General features: G+C 34.5%; 1 protein-coding gene and 1 pseudogene across 8 annotated transcripts; both read left to right on the top strand.

Moving 5' to 3' along the window:
- The first annotated feature begins 785 nt into the window (after nt 1-785).
- Nucleotides 786-22,013, top strand: LOC18586455 (amino acid transporter AVT1C-like). Of its 8 annotated transcripts, none has more exons than XM_088802723.1 (14): nt 786-1,166; nt 1,717-1,875; nt 1,980-2,187; nt 3,088-3,407; nt 4,519-4,733; nt 5,397-5,420; nt 6,244-6,424; nt 6,579-6,798; nt 7,130-7,265; nt 20,581-20,604; nt 20,982-21,123; nt 21,310-21,353; nt 21,476-21,538; nt 21,801-22,013. In XM_088802723.1, the coding sequence occupies exons 3-14, from the start codon at nt 2,000-2,002 to the stop codon at nt 21,897-21,899; spliced, it is 1,656 nt and encodes a 551-aa protein (XP_088658849.1). In that variant the 5' UTR covers nt 786-1,166; nt 1,717-1,875; nt 1,980-1,999; the 3' UTR covers nt 21,900-22,013. The 8 variants fall into 8 exon arrangements, with proteins under 8 accessions (XP_088658849.1, XP_088658848.1, XP_088658852.1 ...); XM_088802722.1 differs by lacking the exon at nt 20,581-20,604 and adding an exon at nt 7,599-7,622 and having other exon boundaries at nt 787-1,166; XM_088802719.1 differs by lacking the exons at nt 20,581-20,604; nt 20,982-21,123; nt 21,310-21,353; nt 21,476-21,538; nt 21,801-22,013 and adding exons at nt 7,599-7,622; nt 8,001-8,142; nt 8,329-8,372; nt 8,495-8,557; nt 8,820-9,095 and having other exon boundaries at nt 800-1,166; nt 1,807-1,875.
- On the top strand, nt 9,466-13,438 carry LOC108660476 (putative disease resistance RPP13-like protein 1 pseudogene; annotated as a pseudogene).
- Nucleotides 22,014-22,295: the final 282 nt, after the last annotated feature.

Here is a 22,295-nt window from a genome sequence, read left to right as displayed (position 1 = left end):
CAAGGATCATAATTAGATTATGTTTGGGCTTTTTTAATTTTTTGAGAATTATTTAATTATATTTTTCAAATTTGAATTAGATTTCTTTCTGAATTGGATCGAAAAGTACAAGATATCAGCTGCATAGAGATTGGGAATGAGTGAATTATTGCTTTTGGTCCCATGCATGTCTATATTCAGCTAGAAATATAGAGTTAAAAGTCGGTATATTTTGTCCAGTATGAGGCTTATAATTAACAAGAAAGGCAAGCAAATTTTGTCTGCTTTTTGGATTCTAAATCTCTAGACCCTACCAAACCCTGCAAGTATTATTTGAAATAAAAGGAACTCACATGATTAACTTGATTAATGATTTCAATCAAAGTTTTACATTTTCTAACTAATTCAGACTTAATACAATATCATTGACGGAATTAGGTTTGAATCGAACAATTTAACTCGAAAACTTACACTTAAATATAAATCTGAATTCAAATTATTTAAATCTAATTCTTTAAATCAAGAATACATATAATTATCATTGAATCAAATGTAAATTAAATAAACTAATCTCATTTTTACTTAAATCATTAAGAATTTTTTTTTTTATGAACCACATAAATGCATGTGAAGTTTGTGTGGTGGTTTGTTCCTTTCAGAGTTCTTAACGAAACTGCACATTTAGCTTGTACGAAACGGATAAATTCATTATCTATGGCCAATTCTATCAGAACATTTAAGATAAATACAAAATAGAAGCAACGAACAAGTAGTACTGAATGTTTCCTTTTTAAATTCTTACAGCTTAAATTACTTGTCAGCTAGCTACAGGCAGCAGGCTTTGGCTGGAAAATTCATTGGGACAGACATTTACAGCTTTGCACTTTTCCGTAAACAACAAGGAATTAATCAATTAATATGTTTCTATCCTCATGAATCACCTGTTCATCATCCTTCATGTAAATAATTCAAGTACAAATTTAATGTAAAAACTGTAGAGGTTATTTTTATTATATACATATCTTTGTGAGAAACGACTCAAACAAGTAAGCCCCAGCAGACTACTTTTATCTGTTTCTAGCAGTTTCTCTCTGTGTGGTTGCTCTTCTTTTCTTGTGTTTATTGATACAGATCCTCAATTCAAGAAAAAACCCAGTTCACTTTTTGTATCAGATGTTCAGAGAAAGGTCACTTTTCTGATTCTATTCTTTGTTTCTTTTAAATAAAGAAGCCATTGCAGTGTCTTTATAAGGAGACAGGTTTTGTAGTATGGTAAATGGTTTCTGTTTGGTGTAGCTGAGATAATCTCTTGGGAAAAGAATAAGAACAGAAAAAAACAATAAATCTTTTGTGTTTTTGGTTGTTTTTGGAGTTGGTTTCTTTCTGGTTTTATGTTCTGAAGATTTCTGTTTGGTTGCTGAGAAATCTAAGATGAAGAATATAGAAATGATTTGAAGAATTCAAAAGTTTCCACAGACAAAGGAAATCTTCTTCCTTTTCCATTTTTTCTCTTTTGGTACTCAGAAACCAAACAGAACGTAACAGTTCAGACACAAGAGTTCAGTTTGAAAGCTTCAAAGTTCCTAGAAATATGGCAAGTTTTAAGTTTTGAGTGTATCACTGTCTTATTATTGCTGAATTACTATATTCTTTACAATTATGAACCATTATTGCTGTATTTAAATCAATTTACCATTTCTGAACAACTTGACTAATCTTTTTTTCTCTTTTTCTCAGGACTTGATTTATTTGTTTGTTTAATTTCATACAGATAAATATATAACAATTCCCTCTCGTTACCTCATGCAATTTAATCAACATTTATAGGTACATTTATTGAGAACAACCTGCCAAAAGAGGCCAATCATAAAGCAGAATTGAATACTTCCATTGAAGGTATCTAATATGTGGTTTTTCCTCTTATTTCACAGGCTTTCAAAATCAATTCCTTCTTACAATTAGCCTGGTTTTCTATTGAGTTTTCATGATTTTTGCTGTAGGAGATTGAGGCTGCAAGAGAATGAAGAACTCGGTTTCGGACCAGAGTTTCTACATTGAGAGTGAAGATGAGGAAGATGAGGAGAAAGTGTTTAACAGACATGAAGGAGAAGATGATGGAAATGAATCTGACGTATCTGATTCTTCGGCTGAAAACCAGCAGCAGAATAAACCCAGTTCCTACAACACGTCATGGCCTCAAAGTTACAGGTCATTTCTCTTTTCATATGCTTTCATGATTTTCCTACTGCTCTGTTTTTCTCTGCTTTCTTCTGTTCACCCTCATAAGCTTTCTCTCATATCAGCCTGGATATTTTATCTTTTTCCAAAGATTTATTTTGACTAATTTTCAGGATCAAAAGATAAGAATCACCTCGAGAAGAAACATTAATATTTTCTTTCCTCTTTCCACTTGGATATGCTTTTCTTGATGAGAACTGCTTGTGAATTTGGTATAGGAGAAGGTAAACAGAAGAGTATAAAATGAAATCAGGGAAAATACAGGCAGATTTAAGCAGATCTTTGGAAAGGGAAAGAAAGCACTTAAACTATGATTGATTGATAGACTCATGATATAGATCAGGGAAGGGTGTTTTGTAAAAGTTTGTAAAAGAGATGCTTCTCTGTGACACTTTGGCCTACAAATCTTATCTCCAATTATTGAATTATGCTACCCCGGGTGATATTGGAAACATGAATCCTCTATGGGACCCTAAAAGAGATAGACTATTTAAATTGGTTGATGGTATGATTTTTACCCTATAATAACACACAACAAAAAGTTGGTTTCTCTCATTTAACTTTTGATCACTCAATTGTACTTCCTTCTGCTGCTGGAACATTCAAGACAATTTCCTCAAGAACACAAATAAAGTACATTCTTGTATGGAAGATTTTGCCAAATTTGACATAAGTTGAAATTCCTGGATCCAAAGTAAACTAATACTGTTTTAGGAGAAATGTAATGTGAAAATGGCAACTGTTATAGGACCTTTAATCTGCATAGTATCAGGGAGTTGGATCATGTGAAAAAGCCTGATAAATTGCTTCTACGAGGCATTGCTTCCACTTATAGTTTCAACTGCTGATAGGGTTCTGTTAATTTTCCAGGCAGTCTATTGATTTGTATAGTAGTGTACCATCTCCAAGTATCGGGTTCTTGGGCACTCCTACACTTTCAAGATTAGGCAGTTCCTTTCTTTCCTCATCGTTGACAAGAAGGCATACCCCGGAATCATTATCTGCAGTGACAAAACCTCTAGTACCAACAGTAGATGATCAAATACAGCCTTATAGACGTAGTTCGCACTCTCTCTTACCCCCCATTCCATCAAGGAGACAATCTGTCAGAGTAGATGACAAGACCTCCAAGGTCTCCCATGAACTTCCAATTTCTCGCCAGAGCTCATACGGGCAAGCTGTGCTAAATGGTTAGTTTATATAACTCTGGACCATTCCCCAAAGTTTATCTGTCACATGGTCACATAATAAGCTGGTATATTGCATCTGTCTTACAAAATTTATAGGCATGGCATAAACTTTATTTTCCTGTCTGTAAATGTGATGGAAAGACTGTTTTCTTGCCACTCTTAGCAACTTTGATTTAGTCACGGATCCTTCCAAAAGGATTGCATACATTCAGGTTTGGCTGAGTTCACCTAAATCAGATCATGAAATGGAAAAGATCAGGGTGGTTCTGGATGTCTGCAATCCTTTATTATAAGAAACTGTATGAACTTGAAGGGAGTTGTTAACTTTACCGTATGAAAACATCCTTATTATTAAACTAATGAGAATTATTGGCTTGGAATAGACCAAAAGGCCTTTAAATTTGTATCATCTAGCCTATCTTTTAATGAAGCCACTTGCACATTTAGAATTGTTACAGCCACCAACCCTAACCCTTTGTTGGCCTTTCATCAAAAAGGACCACAAAAAACCAATCATATTGGGTTGAATCTGGGAGCACATCATTTCAAGTAAAACTAAAACTGCGGGGTCACATTTTTGTCACCATCACCCCCTCCACACAGGGCTTGAACTTAGAGCTTAGCTTTGTCTACCATATCTTGATAGTTTTCATTTTATCCCTCTCTTGGCTTATGTGGCATGCATACCTTAGCCAATAGATGTTTTGATTGTAGAAAAAAATATATTGTTTTCCTAAGTTTCACGTCTGTCATATTGTCTTTGTCCATATCTCATTGATGTCATCATATATGGACATGAAAACAAACTGATATATATTTCTCAATGAACTATGATGAGGTGGCCCGACTTCCACTGCACATGGGGCACATGAAAAAAGATCAACTTGCCAACAGGAACCATATAAATTAGGCGTCAATGAACTATGATTACAACAATAGATTCATTCATCATTATCATTCAAACCATAGATTATATTATATACAAAGACAATCAATATTGGTTAAAAGCAACTGAAGTTTACATTTACTTAAATATGAAGCCAGATTCCAGTGTTCCAGTCTAATCAAATTTGTAGCATTCCTTAGTCATTTCCATTTTGGGTTTATGCAGGCATCAATGTGCTATGTGGAGTTGGAATCCTTTCAACCCCATATGCTGCCAAGGAAGGAGGATGGTTAGGGCTTATAATATTATTCACGTTTGCGGTGCTTTCGTTTTACACTGGACTCCTCTTGCGCCAATGCCTGGACAGTGAGCCTGGGCTTGAAACTTACCCAGATATTGGTCAATCCGCATTTGGAACCGCCGGCAGAATTGCCGTCTCGGTAATTCTAAGACTCCTTGTAGTTAATATTTTTATTAATTGTATTTTATTATCTAATTTTTACTGTTTGAAAATTTGTTATAGAAATAAAAACAAATAATAGAAATTAGTAATATTATAATTAATTAAAATTTATTATAAATCCTAATAGAATTGTTTTATATAAAGGTAAACTCTTGCATTTTGTTTTAAAAAAATATTAGAAATTTTTAATATTTTATAAATATTATTTAAGCACAATATTTTAAAAAGTTTCTAAATTATTCATGAAAATTCGAATATATCTTTATTCTTTTATTAAGCTTAAGTAAACTCATATTTTTTAATTTTCTTGAATAATTTAAAAATATTTTTAAATATTATGTGTATTATTTACTTTTGTATCTCATTGTGTCTCCTTATAATAATTTTGTTTTGGGAACCAAAAGCAACAAAGCCAAACTTTAATTATTTTTTTTTGTTTTTCTAGATCAAATTTACTCTAAAATCCATACAAGCAGTCATTTTCTATGTCAATGAATTTTTATATATTTTGGGTATTTTTTCTGTTTATTTATTTTATAAGATAGAAACTGGGAAATTGACAGATTAACTTAAGCACTAGTTTACAAAGAATGAAAGATCACTGATTGTCAATTTTGCTCTTGTTTTTCTATGGTTGCAGATAATATTATACGTGGAGTTATATGTAAGTACAGCTGGCTTGTCTTAGAATTGTATGATAAATCCAATAGCTGTCTAACTATGCTTGAGAATCAGTAAGCTAAGATTCCAAGAAGGGTCACCGCCTACAGATTCCTGGGGTCCTACATTTTTGGTTTTTTGTTCCATTCTATTTTAACTTATGTCTCCACCTTGTTCATCAATGAAGGAAATCTAGTGGCTACAACTTTTTTAAGATATGCTGTAGGGCATCACTTTTCATATGTCAGCAAAGAGATAGAAATCGGTTTTACCATGCAAATTTAGAAGCTTCTGTCAGGAATAATTTCAGACTACTACGATCAAAATTGTTCAGCCAATGGCAAGAGTCTCTAGGTTCAATTGCAAGTGCCACTCCTTGAGGCATATAGGCTATTTGTCTGGGTTTATAAAGAACCTCAACTAGAGTGAATTCTTGGGCATATTGAATCAGTATTCGCAAATATCTCCTCATTGAGTACCATTTGTTGTTGGCATCTCCTTTATTATAAGACTTTTACATACTTAAATGGAAACATGGAGGGGTAAGTACTTTGATCAATGGCCAAACAAAGAAGTTTCTATTTTCTTTTTTGGTCAAAATTGCAGATAAATTTTAACAAATGGTTCAACATAACCTGATGAAGTTATGATTTTGAACATGGGGTTTCATTTGAGAATCACGTGCCTTAATTATCTAAATCTGCTGATATTTAGCTTATTTACTGGATCACATATTTACATTATGAAGAATGTAGTGATTCCCATAGATATTTTAAAACATGTTCTATTTTTTACCAGTGAGGTTACTCTTTCAATCTTCTGTACAGGCTTGTTGCGTTGAATATATAATTTTAGAGGGTGATAACTTGTCATCCTTATTCCCAAATGCACATATCAGTTTGGGTGGATTTGAGTTGAATTCCCAACGTCTGTTTGCATTGATGACAACCCTCGCTGTTCTTCCCACCGTTTGGCTCCGAGACCTCAGCGTTCTTAGTTATATCTCTGGTAAGAAACATATTGATAAGTAATGTTTCCTAACTGAAAATCCACGGTACAGTTGATCTTAGTTGCTCTCTCTTCAGCCCCAAGGCTATCTCTCACACTATACTATGTCACATAGTTTGATGTTTGTCTTAGTGTGTTCTTTCTCTGTTTCCAGCTGGTGGAGTCGTTGCATCAATCTTGGTAGTACTCTGCTTGTTTTGGGTCGGCTTGGTCGACCAAGTTGGCTTTCATAACAAAGGAACTACATTGAACCTGGCTAGTCTTCCTGTTGCTGTTGGGCTCTACGGTTACTGTTATTCAGGACATGCTGTTTTCCCCAATATCTATACTTCAATGGCAAAACCTAATCAATTCCCTTCAGTCCTCATAGCTTGGTAAAGTATAGCTGCTCTGTTCGATTTGTTATCTTAGAGACTATGAAATGTCACGTATTTTTTCTTGCTAAATGAGATTTGTGTTGTTACACTTGCTGGAATCTTTTACCTCTCTGCATCGATTTAGCTGGTTCAAAGTTATGCTCAACCAATTGGTTTATTATTCCTTTTCATAATGCAAGGTGCTGCATTGTATACGTTATGATTAACATAAGCAGAAGGTTCACAAATTGTTGATTACTAACCATGCACCATATCATTCCTTAAAAAGGGTACTTTGTGGTTATAAATGCTGCTCCTCTTATCATCTTTGGTTTTAATTTCCTTGCAGTTTTGGAATCTGTTCTTTGTTGTATGCTGGAACTGCAATTATGGGGTACACAATGTTTGGAGAAGCAACAGAATCACAGTTTACTCTTAACATGCCTAAAGATCTGATTGCTTCAAAGATTGCTGTGTGGACAACGGTATTCTCATCTTAGCAGATTTTCTTGACAATTTGTTCTGTGCTTATAATGATTGGTATAACTGCACTTATTTGAAAATGTCATTGATGCACCAATTTTGGAGAAACAGCAATACAATGAGCTCATATCTTGTCTAAACACCTTGCTTATATGCAAAGTTGAGAAAAAACTAACTCCCATGATATTATATTTGTCTGGCTAGCCTATTCAACTAATTACATCTCACAAGTATCACTTTACCCTTGCCTTGTCCATGCTTAGACTTTCAAATAGCATTTTATGAACATTTTGTTTCTGTTAACTACAATTCAATTATTTTCTGTTCTTTTGCAGGTAGTCAACCCATTTACCAAATATCCTTTTCATTATAGCTCTTCGCATTATTACCTGGAATCAACCTTTCAGGTAATGAAATATAGTTCTACTTGGAGGCATAAACTTCATGGTCTCCTTCTCTAATGGGAAAGCATGAGAAAGAAAGAGAAAATTGGGAACAAGAACATTACAGTTGTTGTCGAAAATGAGGGATCTATGAGTAAGCTTAAATTCCTTACTCCCCTTTTTTTTCATGATATTTTCCCTCTTTCATTGCCCTCTCCAGTAAGAGAACTGTTATCATCAGAAAGTCCTAATTCTGTCTTTAGTTAAACAAAATCTAGCTATTGCCTTTTAGTTAGCATTTGTGCTCTCATATCTAAAAAAATAAATGTTCTGCCTTAATTAGACCTAACATATGCATTAACCATGTCTCCGGTGGCAATGAGTCTTGAGGAGTTGATACCGTCAAGCCATCTCAAGTCTCACATCTATGCTATCTTAATCAGAACTTCACTGGTGATCTCAACCTTGATTGTCGGTCTCAGCATCCCCTTCTTTGGTAAGCGTCTGTTATTGTTTGTTTATGCATTTACCATTCATCTTCAAAGAGAAACCTCTTCTGTTGCATATCTGCTATTTTGAACTGAGAGAACATTTTGGTTGTAAGGTTGGATCATCCAGATAGTGTTAGGTATTCCATTGAATTTCTAGGTCATCGTGGGAAAATTTTCTCCCTTTGTTGCAGGTTTGGTGATGTCATTGATAGGATCTTCACTCACAATGCTCGTGGTAAGTTACCTTCTGCCATTTGAATCATGGAACTTCTTCTCTATCACTTTACAAAGCAAGTTGTTTGAAGTAAGCATATAGAACAAAGACTAATGTGCTTTCACTAATTACTTCTACAACAGACCTTGATACTTCCTCCTGCTTGTTATTTAAGCATCGTGAGGGGTAAAGTAACCCGTATTCAGGTACGATCATAATACATGTAACATGTATATATATAAGCATGCGTGTGCACACAAATACTCATACGGTAACAATTCAAAAAATTAACAACTCCTATTGCATCTTCCACTGAAAAGTGCAAAAGAAAATAGAAGGAATCAAGAAAACTAAATCCATAAAGAGTTGTTTTAGAGCCTGCATGAATCCATATAAAATTTTATCTCATAGAATGCTTAGTTTATCTTTCTGGCTTTTCTCATAATCTTTCCTTTTCTTGTTTTACAGACTACACTTTGTATAATAGTTATAGCAGTGGGAGTAGTTTCATCAGCCTTTGGAACATACTCAGCACTCTCCAAGATTGTTGAGAATTTGAGAAGCTGAAAGTTTTTCTTTTACTAGAGTTGCCTTGATTATGTAGACAAAGTCTATTGCTGTACTGCTTCTCCATTTCCTAAATATTGAGTCAGTTGTGGAATTTTGTATCCCTACTCTCAAGTTTTGATGTGTTGTTGTTTTTCTTATGTGATTTACACAAAAGAGATCAAACAGAATTCATGAGATGGCTTTTCTCTTGCTTTTGTCATTGGGTTTTTACCTATTAGTTGGGTTACATGTAATACACAATTTTACATTGGCAGAGAAGAAGAAAGTTTTTAAATTTGATGGAGAATAAGCTCTTAATAATTGAATTAAAGTACAAATTGGACTACCATTAAGCTTTTCAAGCCTTGATTGGTCTTGAAATTTAATTATATTAATAATATATAATTAATATATTATAAAGACATTTAAAGATAGTTAAATAATATTTATACTAATAGACGTGTCTGTATGAAACATTTATTTATGTTTTTAAATATCTCTTTGCTTCCTAAAAAACACACAAAATAATTTAAAAATCTCTTCTTCATATATGATTATTTTATTTATATTTTTATTTTATACACATTTTTTATTTTTAAAGAATAAATTAAAGAAAATCCAAATAACCAATGTTCATTTCACCTTCAAGTCTTCGTTGACTTCACCTAATCTATTAGTGCCAAGTCCTCATTGCCTTCACTTCAGTAAACCCACTCTTCATTTCATTCTTTGCAAATCAATTCCTTTGATCTTCTTCAAACCTTTCTTTAATCACCGAAAAAAAAAATGGCTTTGGTGGGTGAAGCTTTTCTCACTGCTTCCATCGAGTTGCTGGTCGAGAGGATTGCTTCTCCGGATGTTTTGAATCTTTTTAAGGGAAAGAAACTTGAAGATGGGCTGCTGAAGAAACTGAAACCAGCATTGATGTCAGTTAAAGCAGTGCTGGATGATGCTGAAAATAAGCAAATCACGAACCCAAATGTGAGAAGCTGGATTGATGAGCTCAAAGATGCTGTTTATGATGCGGAGGACCTCCTTGATGAGATCGCTACCGAAGCTCTTCGAAGCAGGTTGGAATCCGAGGATCAGACTAGTATTGCAAAGCAGGTACGTAGCTTGTTCTCTTCTCTCAATCCTTTCAATAGCGGGATGGGATCAAAACTAGAAGAAATCCTTGAGACACTAGAACGTTTAGTCAACCAAAAAGACATCCTGGGTTTGAAAGAAAGTAGAGGAGAAAAGTCAATTCAAAGACTACCTGCAACTTCTCTGGTGGATGAATCCGGTGTTTATGGTAGACATGATGAAAAAGAAGCGATCATGGAGTTGCTGAACCCGGAATATGCAAGTGCAAATCAGATCGATGTGATTCCAATAGTGGGTATGGGCGGGGTTGGTAAAACCACCCTTGCACAATTGATCTACAATGACAAGAGAGTGGCGGAATGGTTTGACGTCAAAGCATGGGTGTGTGTTTCAGAGGAATTTGATGCTTTAAGGATAACCAAAACCATTCTTGAAGAAATCACTTCTAGCAGTGATGGTAGTCAGAACCTAAATCAGCTTCAGCTTAAACTAAAGGGGAAGCTGTTGGGAAAGAAGTTTTTATTTGTTTTGGACGATGTTTGGAACGAGAAATATGTTGATTGGGAAGAGCTGAGAAGTCCTTTCAATGCTGGGACGAAAAACAGCAAGATTGTTGTAACAACGCGTGGTGAAAATGTCGCATCCATTATGAGGACTGTTCCAACTTATCATCTTAGTATCTTATCTGATGAGGATTGTTGGTTGTTATTTGCAAAACATGCATTTGCTAATACAAGCCCAAGCATGCATCCAGATTTGAAGGAAATCGGTGAAGCAATTGCCAAAAGATGCAAAGGCCTCCCTTTAGCAGCAAAAGCACTTGGAGGTCTGCTTCGTTGTAGAACAGATGTTGAGGATTGGAACAAAGTATTAAACAGCAGTTTGTGGGACATAACAGATGATATTCTTCCAGCACTCAGATTAAGTTATTATTATCTTCCTTCTCATTTAAAGCGTTGCTTTGCATATTGTTCAATTTTTCCTAAAGATTATGAATTCAGAAAAGAAGAACTCATTCGGTTATGGATGGCTGAAGATCTTTTAGCATACTCTGGAAAAAAAGGAAATATGGAGGAACTTGGTAATGAGTACTTCAAAGATTTAACATCCAGGTCATTTTTTCAACAATTAAGTGGGAATAAGTCTTGCTTTGTCATGCATGATCTAATTAGTGACTTAGCAGAATTTGTGTCTGGAGAATTCATTTGTAGATTGGATGGTGGTGATAGACTTTCATGTAAAATAACTAAAAAGACTCGTTATTTATCCAATGTCCAAGAAGAATACGATGCACTTAAAAAATTTGAGGCTTTACCTGAAGCAAAAGGTTTGCATACATTCTTAACTTTAAAGTCATGGACCCGGCATTGTTATGTTACTAATGTGATAATGGATGATTTGATCGTAAAATCTAGATCCTTACGAGTGCTTTCTTTGGCTCGTTATCATAATATCAATGAATTACCAGAAGAAATTGGAAAATTAAAGCAATTACGATATTTGGATCTATCTGAAACTTCAATTGAAAGGTTACCGAACTCTTTGACTACATTATATAATTTGCAAACGTTACTCTTATTTGAGTGCAAAACGATTGTTGAGTTGCCTGAAGACATGGGAAGATTGATCAACATGCATCATCTTGATATCAGGGGTACCAAGCTAGTAAGGATGCCACCAGGAATGGATAAATTGAAAGATCTTCGAACATTAACAGATTTTGTTTTGGGTGAGCAAAATGGTTCAAGCATAAGTGAGCTGGGAAAGCTCGAGAATCTACGTGGAGGACTTGCCATTTCAAATTTACAAAATGTTGTTTGCCATAGGGATGCCAAAGATGCCAATTTGAAGGAGAAGATAAACCTTAAGGAGTTGGTGTTGAGATGGAGTGGGGATTGTCATAGAAATGATGATAGAGAAATACTTGAACAACTGGAGCCTCACACAAACTTGGAGCATCTTGCTATTGAGTTTTATAGAGATACAAATTTTCCGGAATGGGTGGGGCTTTCTTCCTTCTCAAATCTAGTATCTTTGCAATTGATAGATTGTAAATTTTGCTCGTTCTTGCCACCGGTTGGGCAATTATCATCTTTGAAATCTCTCTCCATTGAAGGGTTTGCTGAAGTAGTAACAGTGGGTGATGAGTTCTATGGGCAGGGTGATGCTTCGAGTAAACCATTTGGATCTCTTGAAATTCTCAGATTCAAGAATATGCCAGAGTGGGAAGAATGGTTTTGTTTGAAAGACGGAGCTTTCTGTCTTCTCCAAGAGTTATACATGGTAGATTGTCCCAAGTTAACCAAGTCTTTGCCCAAATACCTCCCTTCTTTAATGAAACTTAAGATTGAGAGATGTGGGAAGCTTGGAGGCTTGCTTCCAAGGGCACCAAGCATGTCCGAACTTGACTTACAGGAATGCGATGCATTGCAATGGGAGCCATTGCCTTGTGGGCTTCGAAAGTTGCACATTTACGAATTGAAAATGAATGATTCCATATTGGAGCAGATGGTGCGACACTGCACTCATCTTGAAAAGTTGAAAATATGGCATTGTTATGGCCTCAAATCTCTTCCTGAAGGTAGTCTACCTACTACGCTAAAGGAATTGTGGATCCGTGACTGTAATGCGTTGGATTATTCCAAAATCCTCTTGTATACATCCCTTGAACGCTTAGACATAAGAGGCAACTGCCATCATCCACTAGAATCTTTCCCAATAGGATCATTCCCTAAGCTAAATCTTCTTGATATCGACTCATGCGAAGGCTTGAAGTCGTTTCGTGCATTAGAGGGCCCTCACCAGCATCATGCATGTCTCAATCGATTGCTAATCGAATCCTGCCCCAATTTTATATCTATTCCCGAAGACGGATTTTCTGCCACCAATTTGACATTACTTTATCTTATCGATTGCAAAAATTTGAAGTCATTGCCTGAGCAAATGCAATCCCTCTTTCCATCCCTTGAGTATTTCTCAATACAGTATTGTCCGGAAATTGAGTCATTTCCAAAGGAGGGTTTACCCTCCAAATTAAAACTTATTGCAATTAGAAGAAGTGAAAAGCTAATTGCGGGCAGGAAGGATTGGGGTTTGGAAAGACTCCCTTCACTTACAACGTTCCGAATCTTTGATGCAGAAGAGATAGAGTCTTTCCCAGATGAACATATGCTGCCCTCTACTCTTACTCGTCTCGTCATAGGCAATCTTCCAAATCTTGAGTTTTTGGACTACAAGGGCTTTCAACACCTCACTTCTCTTCGCACATTGGTTATCTCAGAGTGTCCGATGCTCCAATCCATGCCAGCAAAGGGGCTTCCTATCTCCCTTTCTTCTTTATTCCTTGTAAAATGTCCGCTGCTGGAAGAAATTGCGAAAAGAAGGAAGGTTAAGATTGGCCAAAGACTTCCCACATGCCTGTCATTGAGAATGACGGACAACTCATTATTTAGCAGGACTATATATGTTTCAAGACCGGTGACCATTTGATGATTGGGCATGATGAACGCAATCTGACTCAGGTACTCCATTCATTTTCATTTAATTTCACTAACCCTTGTCCATTCTCCATTTATTTTACATAAACATTTATTGATTTTTCTTTCAAAAATTTTTAATTGATTGAGGTTTGTGTACTGCGTTCTCATTTTTTTTTCCTTTTATTTTTATTGTTTTTTGTTTGTGAGAGTAATATCTATGAATTATGTATTATTTGTTTTTCCACCATTTTGTTGACAGTGCATTATGCTCTTGTTCTTGTAACAATTTTATTCATTGTTGGATTAAGTCTTCATGAAAAGCTAAAAAGAAAAAGAAAATGAAGAAAGAAAAGCTTATCTTTTCTTGCATTCTAATGCCAAATTCTTTATTTCTTTCATAACACTAGGGATCACATGGTTAATTTGCTGCAAATTGTTTTACAGCCTGCTAGCTTCCTTCTTTTGACTCTTAGTTGCAAATTCTAATCTATGATTCCCATTCAACTGATGTTCATCTTGCACGATTTGCTTCAGCCTGGGGCTACAGGGCCTCATTTTTCTAAGGAGAATTATCTGCATGAAAGTTTTTGTCAACATATTCGCATCAAGCACTGCATACTTCACTTCAAATTTGGACTTCCTAGAGCTGGAATGATGGTGTGCACAGGTTTCGACTCCTTCCTCTCTAGTACAGTATGAAATCAATGACTACCATATTCTTTAGTTGCATGGTAACTTTCCTTCTCAAAGTAGTATTGTAACTTCCATGGTTACGTTGCTTGAGCAACAAAGCCATCTAGGTTCCATGAAATTTTAGATTGCATTTAGAGTATATATATTTGAGAAGATGGATTTGGATTTCAAATGTTGTAAAAGTTATGTGGTAATACTCATAAATATATGAGTTTTCTAATTACAGTCAAATATATGGATTTATAAAATATCTCTTTTGTAGTGAATTTAAAATACCTAGATAGAAAAGCGAATTCCAAATACATCCTTTTTTACTCTCTTAAATGTAATGACTACAGTAATAGTTACAAAAATGAAGAACAAATCAATTCGAATACACCCTCTCAAATTCTTGTTTCCAAATGAAGCATCAAGGTTTTAACGAATCTTACAATGGCAGGAATGGGTACGAAGGATGTTGGGGCTTATCTTGAAGAACTTTACTTATAATTGTCCTAAGCTAAATTGATATTTTTCCCTTTGAATGAAACTTGAGAATATGTGTGTGGGTTAACTTCAAATTGCAGCAATCCATGTATTGTTGTTGGTTGAATTTGATTCATCGCCTTTTCAGGGACTGCTTTGTGGTCTGCACAATTTGAAAATTAAAGATTGCTATGCTCCCAGGTCAAGGAACTAGTATAGTGTCATTCCTATGAAGAGGTGCCTAATTCACTCAGGTATTCTTTTGCACTCTTTATTGTTTGTATTAACTATGAGCTTATCTTTTCTTGTTTTATTTCTACATCATTTTCAATTTTTTCGCAACTTAATGTGCCTTTGGTTTATTTGCACCTTCTAGAACTTTCTTTCACATAATGTGTATTTGGTTTACTCCTGCATATACTGATCATTGCTGACACTCATCTAATGAATTTTTACCAGGTTTTTTTATCCCTATGTTCTTGACAAATTTGAGGTTTTCTTGCAACAATCTTGTGTTAGCAACTGTGATCAACAAGCATAGCATCAACCTCAAATTTCTTGCAATCTTTCTGAAGATTGGCTAGCCTGTTCTGTTTAATGCATTTCTTGTATTCTTCTAAACTAAAAAGTTGAAGAAAGAAGAACTGTCTTTTCAGATATGACAAAAACCAGGTAGGCTTTTTTTTCCCTTCGCAATTCCAGCGTTCATAATGAATCAAGAAATTTATCTGTCAATAATCAATTATTATACGTCACTAACACAGCAACTTTACTCACAGACAGCTGTGTGTTAACATGTGGATTATGTCCTCTGCTTCATGCTACTTTGGACATTTAGTTAGTTTTACTTCTGAACTCACGGTATACTTGCATTGACTTTATAGTATGTTCGTTTGGACATTTAAGCCGCAATCAGCATCCTTCCCTGAAATGAGAAAGGCAATGATGGCATCAAGTACTTGCATAACAAGCATTAGTTGTTGTCCAAATGGAGAAGATGCCAGCAGCTGGTATATATAGTCTGTTTCATCAGTTCAGTACTATGACACTTTTTTCTGGAAAACAACAATTTAAAGTGTTCTCAACTCTAGTATCAGTGAAAGATTTAAGTTGTTCACTTCCCTTAATGTTGTTGCATGTTGGTTATCTCTTCATACCAGTAAAAGGGATGTTGAAATTGCTTGTTTCCAGCAGATTAAGGAATTCTTCTTTTCTTGTGGATTCTAGAGGGAGAGTGGACAGAATTTCACCTAACTCTTCACATGTTCTGTTGGAAAATTGACAGCCATGTGATGAAATGAAATAGTCATGGACAGGTCTTTGTTCCCTTTGTTTATAAGTTTTTATCAAGGTTATATCACTTTATTATTTTCATTATTTTCCGTCTCAATGATGACTCTAAATTGCTTAGTTCTTTTTAATACTGTTTCTATTATCCTTTCAGAGTTTTCAAAGTTATTAAGATGTACTATCAGAGTTTGGACTTTGGAGATCTCAGTAACTCACAAAACTTCGCAAAGGCAGGGTAACTTTAGGCTTTATGGGGGTTTACTCTATAAAGATGTGTTTTTTGCTGTATAATAAAGGCTCACAACTCTTCGTGTCTCACTACTTGCTATTCGTTGGTTCTCTTTAATAGCCAATTAAAAGTATTTCACCACATTCTTAACAGATATCTTATCTGGTACATTCTTCTCTGGCTCTTCCACTAAAGGACCTACAACAAATCAAATGCAGGTAACTCGTGCGAGTAACTAATTATTATTATCAAACTTTTGAAGTTCCTTTTTCAAGAAATTTCATACTATTTTGAAATTGACAATGCTATACAGACTAGGTTAAGTCATTAGTACACAGTTACAATTAGAACAAATTTTGTAACTTGAACAAATACTTTTGTGATTGCTGTACTGATGTCTGACACAACTAAAGCTAACATTGATGCTTCTCTGGTTAGTGCTGAAAGTTATGTTTCCATAATATGGAGTTGACTTCTGCTTTCTGGGATAGAAAGTATGCAGACCTGCAAACAGTGATCTTCAATTCTTGTGCATTGCATTCGAGGCTGCCATATGCTGTTTCAGGTATGTTTCATCACTTGCTTCCTTTTACTTGCAAAAAATTGTTTCAAACTTGAGTTGATTATTGGCTGTTAGTGCCATTCCAACAGAAAAAAGAAAAATTGGCTAATTAGTTATGTTCCTTCTGCATCTAGATTTATTCTGTTTTGGAGCTAACATAGAAGCTTGCTTTTTTTAAGAGTATGCGCCATGAAAATTTCAAGTGGTCTACTACTGGCTTGAGCAAGGGGCTGAATGTCTTCACAGCATTTTCCACATGCTTCATCTTATATTTCGGATTGTCACAGCAACATAGAGGATGATAAAACATTGTTCATAGACTTGATTTTGGTGTATGATGGGGAGACCAATTCCTGTCTCTTTGGAACCATTAGAGGCCAATAACAACCACAATTCCAATTCCATGCCAGGTAGGCGTTTTCACACATAAGGAGTGCTCTACGCATAAACTCGTTTAAGCAGAATTGAAAACCAACTGCTTTCGTGATTGAAGTCAGATGTGGTTTTTAACTAAAAGATTCTTGCTACTTCTTTCATGTAGTAGTTTACATCCTAAAATTTCATTTCCCTTTCCTGTTTTAATTGTGAATGTCTTGTAAACTTTTGATTAAATCGTCTCCCAAGGTACTTGACATAGTTCAAGCTTTTAACAATAATCTGATATATCATCATTCATTTCATCCGGATGTATTCTTTGGTTTTGTTTTTTTTTTCTTATTGTCAGAGTGATTAAATTAAAGCTAGCAATTGAGCAATATTGAAGTTGTTGGTCTGACCAGCTTGACAAGCAAACAAGCTCATATTTAAACTGAAAAGGTAATGACTGAAAGTATCAACTAATTTAGTTAGTGAAACCTTTGAATCAAAACTTGAGATAGAAAATCATCAATAATAAGAAAAGAAAATCAAATTTTGTTTTACTTTTCACCCTTTGTTAGATAAAAAGGGACCTCTGTTCTTTACTATAGCAGATATTGGTCAAGCCCTATTTGGCACTGCTGGTGAACTTGACCTCTCGGTAATTCTAAGATTCCGTGCAGTTAATATATTTATTAATTGTATTTTATTATCTAATTTATACTATTTGAGAATTTGTTATAAAATAAAAACACATAATAGAAATAAGTAATATCATAATTATTTAAAATTTAATGTAAATCTTAATAGAATTGTTTTATATAAAGGTAAACTCATGCATTTTGTTTTAAAAAAATATTTGAAATTTTTAATATTTTATAAATATTATTTGAACATGATATTTTAAAAAATTTCTAAATTATTCATGAAAATTCTAATATTTTTTTATTTTTTTATTTCGCTTAATTAAAATCATATATTTTAATTTTTTAAAAAAATTTAAAAAATATTTTTAGATATTATGTGTATTATTTACTTTTGTATCTCAATGTGTCTCCTTATAATATTTTTGTTTTTGGAACCAAAAGCAACAAAGCCAAACTTTAATTTATTTCATGTTTTTTTCTAGATCAAATTTACTCTAAAATCCTTACAGGCAGTCATTTTCTATGTCAATGAATTTTTATATATTTTGGGTCTTATTTCTTTTTATTTTATTTTATAAGTTAGAAACTGGGAAATTGGCAAATTAAAATAAGCATTAGTTTACAAAGACTGAATGATCACTGATTGTCATTTTTTGCTCTTGTTTTTCCTGTGGTTGCAGATAATATTATACGTGGAGTTATATGTAAGTACAGCTGGCTTTTCTGAGTATTGTATGATAAATCCAATAGCTGTCTAGTTATGCTTAAGAATCTGTAAGCTAAGATTCCAAGAGGGGTCACAGCTTACAGATTCCTGGGGTCCTACATTTTCGGTTCTGTCTTCCATTCTATTTTAACTTATGTCTCTACCTTGTTCATCAATGAAGGAAATCTAGTGGCTACAACATTTTTAAGATATGCTATAGGGCATTACTTTTCATATATCAGCAAAGAGATCCAAATCATTTTTATTGTGCAAATTTAGAAGCTTCTGACAGGAATAATTTAAGAATAATATGATCAAAATTGTTCAGCCAATGGCAAGAGCCTCGAGGTTCAATTGCAAGTACCATTCCTTATGGCATAGAGCTATTTCTCTGGGTTTTGACTTGCTGTAAAGAACCTCAACTAGAGTGAATTCTCGGGCATTGAATCAATATTCAGAAATATCTCCTCATTGAATACCAGTTTTTGTTTGAATCTCTTTTATTATTATTATTTTTCCTCATAAATAAGACTTTTACATACTTAAATGAAAACCTGGAGGGGTAAATATTTTGAACAAATGTTTCTACATAACCTGATGAACTTATGATTTTACTCTTACATGGGTTTTCATTTTGGAATCACGTGCCTTTATTATCTAATTCTGATGATATTTAGCTTGTTTACTGGATTACATAACATCATGGAGAATGTAGTGATTCCCATAGATATTTTGGAGCATGTTCTATTTTTTACCAGTGAGGTTACTCTTACAGTCTTCTGTGCAGGCTTGTTGCGTTGAATATATAATTTTGGATGGTGATAACTTGTCATCCTTATTCCCAAATGCACATATCAGTTTGGGTGGATTTGAGTTGAATTCCCAAGGTCTCTTTGCATTGATGACAACCCTTGCTGTTCTTCCCACTGTTTGGCTCCGAGACCTCAGCGTTCTTAGTTATATCTCTTGTAAGAAACATATTGATCTGTAATGTATCCTAACTGAAAATCCACAGTACAGTTGATCTTAGTAGCACTCTCTTCAGCCCCAAGCCTATCTTTCACACTATACTATGTCACATAGTTTGATGTTTGTCTTTGTGTGTCCTTTCTCTGTTTCCAGCTGGTGGAGTCATTGCATCAATCTTGGTGGTACTCTGCTTGTTTTGGGTTGGCTTGGTAGATCAAGTTGGCTTTCTAACAAAGGAACTACATTGAGCCTGGTTAGTCTTCCTGCTGCTGTTGGGCTTGATGGTTACTGCTATTCAGGACATGCTGTTTTCCCCAATATCTATACGTCAATGGCAAAACCAAATCAATTCCCTTCAGTCCTCTTAGCTTGGTAAAGTATGGCTGCTCGGTTCGATTTGTTATCTTAGAGACTCTAAAATGCCACGTATTTTTTTCTTGCTAAATGAGATTTGTGTTGTTACTCTTGCTGGGATCTTTTTACCTCTCTGCATCGATTTAGCTGGTTCAAAGTTATGCTCAACGAATGGGTTTATTATTCTTTTTGATAATGCAAGGTGCTGCATTGTGTATGCTATGATTAACATAAGCAAAAGGTTCACAAATTGTTGATTACTAACCATGCACCTCATCATTCCTTCATAATGGTTCTTTGTGATTATAAATGCTGCTCCTCTTATCATCTTTGGTTTTAATTTCCTTGCAGTTTTGGAATCTATTCTTTGTTGTATGCTGGAACCGCAATTATGGGGTACACAATGTTTGGAGAAGCAACAGAATCGCAGTTTACTCTTAACATGCCTAAAGATCTGATTGCTTCAAGGATTGTTGTGTGGACAACGGTATGCTCATCTTATCAGATTTTCTTGACATTTGGTTGTGTGCTTATAATGATTGGTAGAACTGCACTTATTTGAAAATGTCGTTGATGCACCAATTTTGGAGAAACAGCAATACAATGAGCTGATATCTGGTCTAAAGGGGATACTTACAGATGTCAAAACACCTTGCTTATATGCAAAGTTGAGAAAAAGCTAACTCTCATGATGTTATAGTTGTCTGGCTAGCCTTTTCAACTAATTAGATCTTACAGTTATCACTTTACTCTTGCCTAGTCCAGGCTTAGACTTTCAAATAGCATTTTATGAACATTTTGTTTCTGTTAACTACAATTCATTTATTTTCTGTTCTTTTGCAGGTAGTCAACCCATTTACCAAATATCTTTTTCATTATAGCTCTTTGCATTATTACCTGGAATCAGCCTATTAGGTAATGAAATATAGTTCTAGTTGGAGGCATAAACTTCATGGTCTCCTTCTCTAATGGGAAAGCATGAGAAAGAAAGAGAAAATTGGGAACAAGAACTTTACTGTTGTTGTGGAAAATGAGGGATCTATGAGTAAGCGTAAATACCTTGTTCCCATCTTTTTTTCTTGACATTTTCCCTCTTTCATTGCCCTCTCCAGTAAGAGAACTGTTATCATCAGAAAGTCCTAATTCCCTCGAGTTAAACAAAGTCTAGCCATTGCCTTTTAGTTAGCATTTGTGCTGTCATATCTAAAAAAATAAATGTTCTGCCTTAATTAGACCTAACATATGCATTAACCATGTCTCCGGTGGCAATGAGTCTTGAGGAGTTGATATCGTCAAGCCATCTCAAGTCTCACATCTATGCTATCTTAATCAGAACATCACTGGTGATCTCAACCTTGATTGTTGGTCTCAGCATCCCCTTCTTTGGTAAGCGTCTGTTAGTGTTTGTTTATGCATTTACCATTCATCTTCAAAGAGAAACCTTTTCTGTTGCATATCTGCTATTTTGAACTAAGAGAACATTTTGGTTGTAAGGTTGGATTATCCAGATAGTGCTAGGTATTCCATTGAATTTCTAGGTCATCGTGGGAAAATTTTGTCCCTTTGTTGCAGGTTTGGTGATGTCATTGATAGGATCTTTACTCACAATGCTTGTGGTAAGTTACCTTCTGCCATTTGAATCACGGAAATTCTTCTCTATCACTTTACAAAGCTAGTTGTTTAAAATAAACATATAGATCAAAGACTAATTTGCTTTGAATAATTACTTCTATGGCAGACCTTGATACTTCCTCCTGCTTGTTATTTAAGCATCCTGAGGGGTAAAGTAACCCGTATTCAGGTAAGATCATAATACATGTAACGTGTATATATATAAGCATGTGCGTACACACAAACACACATACGGTGACAATTCCAAAAATTAGCAACTCCTACTGCGTCTTCCACTTAACAGTGCAAAAGAAAATAGAAGGAAACAAAAAAACTGAATCCATAAGGAGTTGTTTTAAAGCCTGCATGAATCCATATAAAATTTTATCTTATAGAATGCTTAGTTTATCTTTCTGGCTTTTCTCCTAATCTTTCCTTTTCTTGTTTTACAGGCTACACTTTGTTTAATAGTTATAGCAGTGGGAGTAGTTTCATCAGTCTTTGGAACTTACTCAGCACTCTCCAAGATTGTTGAGAATTTGAGAAGCTGAAAGTTTTTCTTTTACTAGAGTTGCCTTGATTATGTAGACAAAATCTATTGCTGTACTGCTTCCCCATTTCCTAAATGTTGAGTCAGTTGTGGAATTTTGTATCCCTCCTTCCAAGTTTTGATGTGTTGTTGTTTTTCTTATGTGATTCATGAGATGGCTTTTCTCTTGTTTTTGTCATTGGGTTTTTACTTATTAGTTGGTTTACATTTAATACACAATTTTACATTGGGAGAGAAGAAAAAGTTTTTAAATTTGATAGGAATAAGCTCTTAATAATTGAATTATAAGTAAAAATTGAACTACCATTAATCTTTTCAAGCCTTGATTGGTCTTGCAATTTAATTAAATTAATAATATATAATTAATATATTTTAAAGATATTTAAAGATAATTAAA

Source organism: Theobroma cacao, chromosome 10, assembly GCF_053813885.1.
Source record: "Theobroma cacao isolate CCN51 chromosome 10, ASM5381388v1, whole genome shotgun sequence".
In the NCBI taxonomy this organism is placed as follows: Eukaryota; Viridiplantae; Streptophyta; class Magnoliopsida; order Malvales; family Malvaceae; genus Theobroma; species Theobroma cacao.
Note: the sequence above shows the minus strand (reverse complement) of the source record. Positions and strands in the feature narration are given on the sequence as shown.